Source organism: Cynocephalus volans, chromosome 8, assembly GCF_027409185.1.
Source record: "Cynocephalus volans isolate mCynVol1 chromosome 8, mCynVol1.pri, whole genome shotgun sequence".
Lineage (NCBI taxonomy): Eukaryota > Metazoa > Chordata > Mammalia > Dermoptera > Cynocephalidae > Cynocephalus > Cynocephalus volans.
In genome coordinates, this window is record NC_084467.1 from 118,315,175 (window position 1) to 118,324,025 (window position 8,851).

Sequence of the window (8,851 nt, forward strand, 5' to 3'; positions counted from 1 at the left end):
GTGGAGACTGTTGCTGGGGACCTCAAGGCAGTCAATGCTGTTGTCACCCTGTCATGAGCTGAAAGTGCTTACTTAACAGACTTCCTCTTCCTCTCAAAGGCGTGGTGAGAACTTCTTCCTCCGCATTAAAAATTCTAACTTTTCATTTAGTATTATTTTGTTTACTTTTTTCTGAGCCAAGTGCAAAATTTTTCAATATGTAATGTGAATTGGAATTTTCACTTTCTATCTATGTACTTTTTTCATTTTTTCAGTATTATTTTATTGTGGTAAAATAGCCTAAATTATATAGTGTGGCTATGTAACCTAAAATTTACTGTTTTAGCCATCTTTAAGTGTACAATTCAGTGGCATTAATACATTCACAATGTTGTGCGACCATCGGTATTATCTATTTCCAAAACTTTTCATTACCCTAAACAGAAACTCTGTAACCATTAAGCAAGGATTCCTCATTCCCCCTCTCTCCACCACTGGTAATCTCTAAACTAGTTTCTATGAATTCACCTATTATAGGTACCTTCCATAAATGGAATTATAAAATATTTGTCCTTTTGTGTCTGGCTTATTTCACCTACTATGATGTGTTTAAGGCTTATCCATGTTGTACCATGTGGCAGAACTTCATTTTTTTTATGACTGAATAATATTTTATTGTATGTATTTACCACATTTGTTTGCCCATTCATCTGTCGATGGACACGGGTTGCTTCTATCTTTTGGCTATTGTGAATAATGCTGCTATGAACATTGGTGTACAGGTATTTGTTTGAATCCCTGCTTTCCATTTCTTCAGGTTCATCTAGGAAGGAAATAACTGGATCATATGGTAATTCTATGGTTACCTTTTTGAGGACTGCCAAACTGTTTTCCATAGTGTCTGCACCATTTTACATTCTCACCTGGAATTGGAAGAAGGGTTCCAGTTTTTTCATATCTTTGCCAACATTTGTTATTTTCTATTTTTTGATAATGGTCATCCTAATGGGTGTGAAGTGATAATCTTATTGTGGTTTTGATTTGTATTTCCTTAATGACTAATAATGTGGAGCATCTTTTCATGTGCTTTTTGGCTATTTGTATATCTTCTTTCAATAAATGTCTGTTTAAGTCCTTTGCCCACTTTTAAATTGGATTGTTTGTGTTTTTTTGTTTCATTGTAGGAGTTCTTTATATATTCTGGATACTAATCCCTTATTAAATACATGATTTATAAATTTTCTCTCCCATTCTGTGTGTTGTTTTTTCACTCTTTTGACAATGTCTTTTAAAAAAAATTTTTAATTGAGATGTATTAATTGTTCATACTTATGGGGTACAGAGTTATATTTCAATACATGTACACAATGTGTGATGATCAAATCAGGGTAATTATCATATTCATCATCACAAAAATTTATTTATTTATTATCATTATTATTATTATTTTTTTACATTCTAAGATGTTGTAGAGTACTTGGGGTAGAAGGGGAGAGAGGAAGAGTGAGGGGGATAGGGTGGGAGAACAAGAAAGGAGAGAGTGGGGTGTGGTTGAGGCTGGTGGAACCCCCTTCATTCCAGGTGAGGAGCCCAGGGGGCTTCTGGCAGTGGCTTGGTCATGGCTAGGCTGAATGTGCATGCCAGGGGGCAGGGCTGAGGCATTTGGGCCCCCCTACCCCAGCTCAGGAGCCCAGGGACATTTGGGGATCTTGACTGAGGCCCTTGGCCCCTCCACCCTGGCTTGGGAGCCTGCAGTGCTTCTGGCAGCAGCTTGGTGGTTGTTGCTGGACTGGATGTGGATGTCAGGGGTCATGGTTGAGATCCCACCCCAGTTGTAGAGCCTAGGGGGCTTCTGGTGGGGGCTCAGTCATTGCTGGGCTGGATGCATCTGTGGTGGGGGCATGGATGAGGCCTTTGGCACTCCCCACACCCTGGCTTGGGAGCCTGTTTGGCTTCCAGTCCTTCTAGGTTTTACGGGTGTTCTTTGGTGGTGTTAGACCTTTATTGGTTAATATCAAAATTTTGTCTCTGATCTGTGGAGTTTTTGTTTTTTCTTTCTGTTCTGTGTTGGATTATTAGCTATCCCCACCATTTAAACTCTGCACTGGAACTAATTTGTTTTCCTTTGCTTACTTCTAAAATAGAGGAACTTCCTGTGGGGATCAGCACTTGAGCCCTGTGGTTGAGCTAAATTGCTGCTTTGCTGCTGATTCTCTGGGGAAGGCTTTTTGTGCAGCTCAGGTTTTAATGGTTGACTTTGTAAGCACTTCTGGGTCTTATGAGGTCCGGCACCCCAGGTTGTGTGGAAACTCTGGTCTGGGCCTGAGTGTTTTCAGCAAACTGCACCCCCTGCAGTTCTATATTCCTGACCAGTCTCCACTGAGTGATCCTGTGCTGACTGGGGGCAAATCAGCTGTTGATGCTGTGTGCCAGTGTTCCCCTGGTGGGCCCGTCTCCCCCACCGCCTGCAGTCTAAACACTTCCCATAGGATAAGCCATGTGCTGGTCTCTTGCAATGACTCACTGGCCTCTGAGTAGCTCCTTTTTTCAGTTGTCTGTGGCCCCCTGCTCCAGGGCCAGCCTTGAAGTGGCTGGGATCTGAAACAGTCCAAGTGGTCCTTTCTCTCTCTCATTACAGCTTCTCCCTCCTTCATGAACTCTGTAGGTCTCTCTTCCTCTTCCCCTGAGCTCTAGTGGCCCCAGGTTGGCAGTTGTTGCCTTTTAATCGTGGTAAATTGGTTGATTGTGGGAGAGAGTGATGCTGGGTACTGCCTATTCTGCCATCTTGACTGGAAGTTACAAAAATTTATGATGTCTTTGTCATGAAAGCATTTGAGCTCCTCTCTTCTAGCCATTTGAAAGCAGTCTTTTGATGTACTAAATTTCTAATTTTGATGAAGTCCAATTTTTCTTTTGTTGCCTGTGCTGTTAGTGTCATATTTAAGAAATCATTGCCAAATCCAATGTCATTAAGATTTTCTCCTGTGTTTCTTCTAAGAGTTTTATACTTTTTTTTTTTTTTTTTGTCTTTTTTGTGACCAGTACTCAGCCAGTGAGTGCACCGGCCATTCCTATATAGGATCCGAACCCGCGGCGGGAGCGTCGCCACGCTCCCAGTGCTGCACTCTCCCGAGTGCACCACAGGGTCGGCCCGAAGAGTTTTATACTTTTAATGCTTATATTTAGGTCCATTTTCACTTAACTTCTGTATATGGTATGTGGTAGAGGTCCAACTTCATTATTCTGCATGTGGATATCCAGTTTCCCCAGCACCATTTATTGAAAAAGCTGTACTTTTCCCATTGAATGCTCTTAGCATCCATGCCAAAAATTATTTGACCACATATTCAAGGGTTTATTTCTGAGCTCTCTATTCTATTCCATTTGTCTATATGTCTTTTTTTCTTTCTTTTTTTTAATGCCAGTACTACACTGTTTTGTTTACTGAAGTAAGTTTTGAAATCAGAAAGTGTGAGTACTCCAACTTTGTTCATCCTTTTTGAAATTGTTTTGGCTACTTGGTGTCCCTTCAGATTCAATATGGATTTTTGTGTGGGTTTTTCTATTTCTGCAAAAACATTTTTGGGATTTTGATAGAGATTGCATTAAAACTGTAGATCACTTTAGGTAGTATTGTCTTCTTAACAATATTAAGTGTTCTAGTCCATGAACATGAGATACCTTTCCATTTATTTATGTCTTCTATAATGTATTTCAGCAATGGCTTTTGCCTCTTTGGTTAAGTTTATTCGTAAGTATTTTTTTCTTTTTAATGTTATTGTAAATGGAATTGTTTTTCTTAATTCCCTTTTTGGATTTTTTGTTATTAATTCATAAAAATACAACTGATTTTCTGTATTGATTTAATATCCTGCAACTTTGCTGAGTTTTTATTTTTCTCTAACAGTTTTGTGTGTGAATGTGTGTGTGTGCAATCTTTATGATTTTCTGCATAAAAGATCATGTCAGCTGTGAACAGAGATCATTTTGCTTCTTTCTTTCCAATTGATATGTCTTTTATTGTTATTTTCTAATTGATCTGGCTAGAGCTTCTAATAATTCATTGAATAGAAGTGATAAACATGAGCATCCTTGTCTTGTTCCTGATCTTAGAAGAAAAGCTTTCAGTCTTTCACCATTGAATATGAGATTAGCTGTAGGATTTTCATATATGGCCTTTATTATGTTGAGTAAGTTTCCTTCTATTCCTAGTTTGTTGGATGTTTCTACCATAAAAGGGTGTTGAATTTTGTCAAGGCTTTTTCTTCATCAATTACAATGATCGTGCTTTTGTTTTCTTTCTTCTGTTAATGTTGTATATTACATTGAATGATTTTTGTATGTTGAACCATCCTTGCATTCAGGAATAAATTCCACTAGGTCATGTTATATAATCCTTTTAACATTCTGCTGAATTTAGTTTGCTACTTATTTTGTTGAGCATTTTTACATAAACACTCATAAGGAATATTGATCTGTAGTTTTATTTTATTTTTTAGTGTCTTTGTCTGGCTTTGGTATCACGGTAATGCTGGTCTCATAGAATGAGTTAGAAAGTGGTCCCTCCTTGTTATGGACTAATATTTATGTCTTCTGAAACTTCATTTGTTGAAATCCTAGCCCCCAATGTGATGGTATTTGGAGGTGGGGCCTTTGGGATGTAATTAGGTTTACCTAATTCATCCGGTCGTGAGGGTGAGCCCCCATGATGGGATTAGTGTTCTTATAGAAGAGAAAGAGAGACCAGAGCTCTCACTTGCATTCCACCATGTGAGGGCATATCAAGAAGGCAGCCATCTACAAGCCAGGAAGATGCCCCTCACCAGGAACTGAATCAGCTGGCACTCAACTGCCAGAAATACAAGTAATAAATTTTAGTTGTTTCCCTGCATTGGCCAGCAGGAAAAAAAAAATCAGTTGTTTAAGCTACTCAGTCTATAGTATTTTGTTATGGAAGACTGAGTGGACTAATACACTCCTCTTCAATTTTTGGAAGAGTTTGAGAAGCATTAGTGTTAATTCTTTTTTAAATGTTTGGTGACCAGTGAAGCCATCTAGTCCAGATCTTTTCTTTGTTGGGAAGTTTTTGGTTATTAATTGAACATTATTATTAGTTATAGGTCTAATCAGATTTTCTATCTCTTCATAATTAAATCTTTATAGGTTGTGTGTTTCTAGGAATCTGTCCATTTCATCTATGTTATCGAATTTGTTGGTGCACAACTGTTCATAGTAGTCTCTTATAATTTTTTTTAATTTCTGTAAAATCAGTCGTAATGTCTCCATTTTCATTTTTTATTTCTTTTTTTTTTTTAAAGTCAATATACAATTTATTTAACATTCAAACTTCATTAAGACATGTGCAATATGGCAATTTACTGGGGGTTTAACCCTACCTAGGATATGATTGCTTGCTGGGGCTTAGCAACAGGGTCCAGTTCACACTTAGCACTAATTAAATACTTTATTGAATAAATACAATACCAAACAAGGCATTCAAATGCTTTCAAAAAAAAAAAAAAAAGGAAAAAAAATCAATTTTAAAGGCCTTTCTATTCAGGCTAATGACAAACACAATAAAGGCAGATATGCTAGTTTAACATAATTGGCTGATTTTATACAGCACTTATATCTTTTAGTCCACAAGTATATTATTAAATGATAGAGAACATCTAATACAACCATTTCTACAGAACTAGGAAATAAATTTCTAAGAAAGAAAGATTTTACAGACCCCATCTTTATACCCACCCCAACAGTCTAACTCTAAAGAGGATAAAGCCAATGACTTTCCTCACAAGAGCTTACGACTAATGTCGCTTTGCTATCAAAATCTGTATTGCTGATCCGTTATGAGCATTGAGACAAGATGCAAATATTCCCAAAGAAAGAAGCACAATGCACGTTGTGATCGCCTATTCAGCAACAGTGAGCACTGCATTCAAAACTATCTCATCCCAGGAATTAAATAAGGTCAGCCACATTCATGGGCATTTCCTCCACTGTAGTATTGTAGAAAGTCTCAATGTCACGAAGAATCCTCTTGTCTTCTTCAGTAACAAAGTTTATAGCCACACCTTTCCTCCCAAATTGACCCCCTCTGCCAATTCTGTGAATATAGTTTTCACGATTGGTAGGAAGATCATAATTTATAACCAAAGACACTTGTTGTATATCAATTCCACGAGCCAACAAGTCAGTAGTGATCAGAACACGGCTTGACCCTGATCGAAATTCTCTCATAATAACATCTCTCTCCTTCTGGTCCATGTCACCGTGCAGAGCAGAAACTGTGAAGTCCCTGGCATGCATTTTCTCAGTGAGCCAGTCCACTTTGCGCCTTGTATTGGGAAAAATAACAGCCTGCGTAATGGTCAGTGTCTCATACAAGTCACAAAGTGTATCCAATTTCCATTCCTCTCTTTCAACATTAATATAAAACTGCTTAATTCCTTCAAGGGTCAATTCTTCTTTCTTCACTAGAATTCGAATTGGATCTCTCATGAATTTTTTTGGTCACTTCCAGGACATCAGTTGGCATTGTGGCAGAAAGCAACACAACCTGAATACTGGTATTTAATTTTTGGAAAATCTCATAGATTTGATCTTTAAATCCTCGGCTCAACATTTCATCTGCTTCATCCAAAACAACCATTTTGATCCATTTTGGAGAAAGATATCTTCTGTTTAACATATCAAACACTCTCCCTGGTGTACCAACAACAATATGTGGTGCTTCTGCCTGCAGTTTTTGCATTTCATTTCGAACATTTGTTCCACCAATGCAGGCATGACATGTGGCTCCCATATAATCTCCAAGTGCCAAAATTACCTTTTGGATCTGTTGAGCCAGTTCTCTGGTGGGGGCCAATACTAGTGCCTGGGTCTCCTTGAACTCAATCTCCAACTGTTGCAGGATGGAAATAGCAAATGTGGCTGTCTTGCCAGTACCTGACTGAGCTTGAGCAATCACATCATACCCTTTAATACAAGGAATAATAGCTCTCTGCTGAATAGCGGAAGGCTTCTCAAAACCATAAGCATAAATGCCCCGAAGAAGAGACTCCTTTAAATTCATATCATCAAAGTTATCAACAATCTCATTCCAGTTGCTCTCAATGACACCATCGAGGTCCATTCCCTCTGGCCCGCCATGTTCTCTGTTATAATCCGCAGAGCCACCAGACATGATCCGAAAAGCCACTCAGCTCCCGACTGAAAAGCTTCATTTTTTATTTCAATAATGAGTCTTCTCTTTTTTTTTTATTAGCCAATCTAGCTAAATACTTTAAATTTTGTTTATCTTTTCAAGAACCAACTTTTGATTTTGTTGATTTTCTTTATTGTCTTTCTAGTCTCTGTTTTATTTGGCTCTGCTCTAATCTTTATTACTTTCTTCCTTCTGATAACTTTGGGTTTAGTTTGCTCTTCTTTTTCTAGTTTCTTAAGATGTAAATTTAGGTAATTGATTTGATACCTTCCTTCTTTAATGTGAGTGTTTACAGCTATAAATTTCTCTCTGAGCACTGTTTTTGCTGCATCCCATAAGTTTTGGTATGTTTTGTTTTCATTTCATTTGTTTTAAGGTATATTTTAATTTTCCCATGTGATTTCTCCTTTGACCCATTGGTTGTTTTAGACCATGTTGTTTAATTTCCACATATTTGTGAGTTTTCTAGTTTTTCTTCTATTATTGATTATTAGTTTTATTACATTGTGATCATAAAATATACCTTATGTAATTTCAGTCTTTTAGAATTTATTAAGACTTGTATTTGGCCTAACATGTTCACTTGAGAAAATGTGTATTGGCTGTTGTTGGGTGAAGTGTTCTGTATACGTCTAACAGTTCAATTTGTATGTAGCATTGATCAGGTTTTCTATTTCCTGATGTCTTTTAGTTTTTTGTGTCTTCCTTTGAGCATATTTAAGAAAGTAGATTTAAAATCTTGTCTGGTAACTTCATCAAAGATAGTTTCTGTCAATTTATTTTGTTCCTCTGAATGGGCCGTGTTTTCCATTTCTTTGTATGCTTTATGATTTTTTTGAAAATTGGAAAAATTTTCAAAATTAAAAAAATTTTTTTTGAACAAGTAGTCACCACTTCCAGTCTTTCCAAACTGGCTTTGTACTGGGGCTGTCCTTCACCAATTAGCTGGGCTTCATCTGACCCTAGGAATCAGCTGGAGGTGAAAGTTAAGGTCTTCTCATGTCTTTTCTGAGCATGCATCTTGTCTGAGCTTGAGTGTGGCTTTATCAGTTCCTCCATATAGACAGCTGCTTTTGAATGTCTTGAATTTTCAGAGTCTCCTCCCAGTTTCTCCCTGTGGGGAAATTTACTTGGTCTGTTGTATGTCTCCACCCATAATCTCTTGCCCTGGGCTTCTATGGGTCTCGAAGCTTTCACAGCAGGTCATTTTCCCATCTGAGATCTGAGTCAAGTGAGATAAAGATCAGTCCTTCACACAGTCCCCAGATGGGTTAGAACTTTGCAAATAAGTTCTGCTCTGCTCCCTCTGGTTCAAGAGAGGGACCTGGAAACTGAGCTCCTGCCTCAAACCAAGTTTGCTGCTGGCGTGAAGATGGGGTGGGGCAAGAGCAAGTAAAAATGCTGTGAAACCTTTTCCTACCACTTTGAAAGTGGCTCTTCTTGATTGGGTTTCCAAGAGTCCTCTCTTAGTGGAGTCCCACAGGATGCGCTTAATTCCTCTAACAACATGTTGTGACACCACACTTGAAATGTAATCTACAAAGGAATATTGCCTCAGCCTAGGAGTCCAGGGTTTTCATCCACAGTCATTAATATAGGCACCCTCTGCCTAGAACATACCAAAATTCCAGAATTCAAGAAGGAAAGTGGATGTTCAGCACA

The 8,851-nt window shown here is 38.0% G+C and overlaps 1 protein-coding gene across 1 annotated transcript; it reads right to left on the minus strand.

Annotated features, from left to right (window-relative positions):
- Positions 1 to 5,284: 5,284 nt before the first annotated feature.
- On the minus strand, positions 5,285 to 7,186 carry LOC134383618 (eukaryotic initiation factor 4A-II-like). Its single transcript, XM_063104858.1, is given in 2 exon segments — positions 5,285 to 6,492; positions 6,494 to 7,186. Coding segments are annotated over 2 exon segments (1,224 nt in total). The 5' UTR covers positions 7,169 to 7,186; the 3' UTR covers positions 5,285 to 5,943.
- Between the last annotated feature and the right edge of the window lie 1,665 nt (positions 7,187 to 8,851).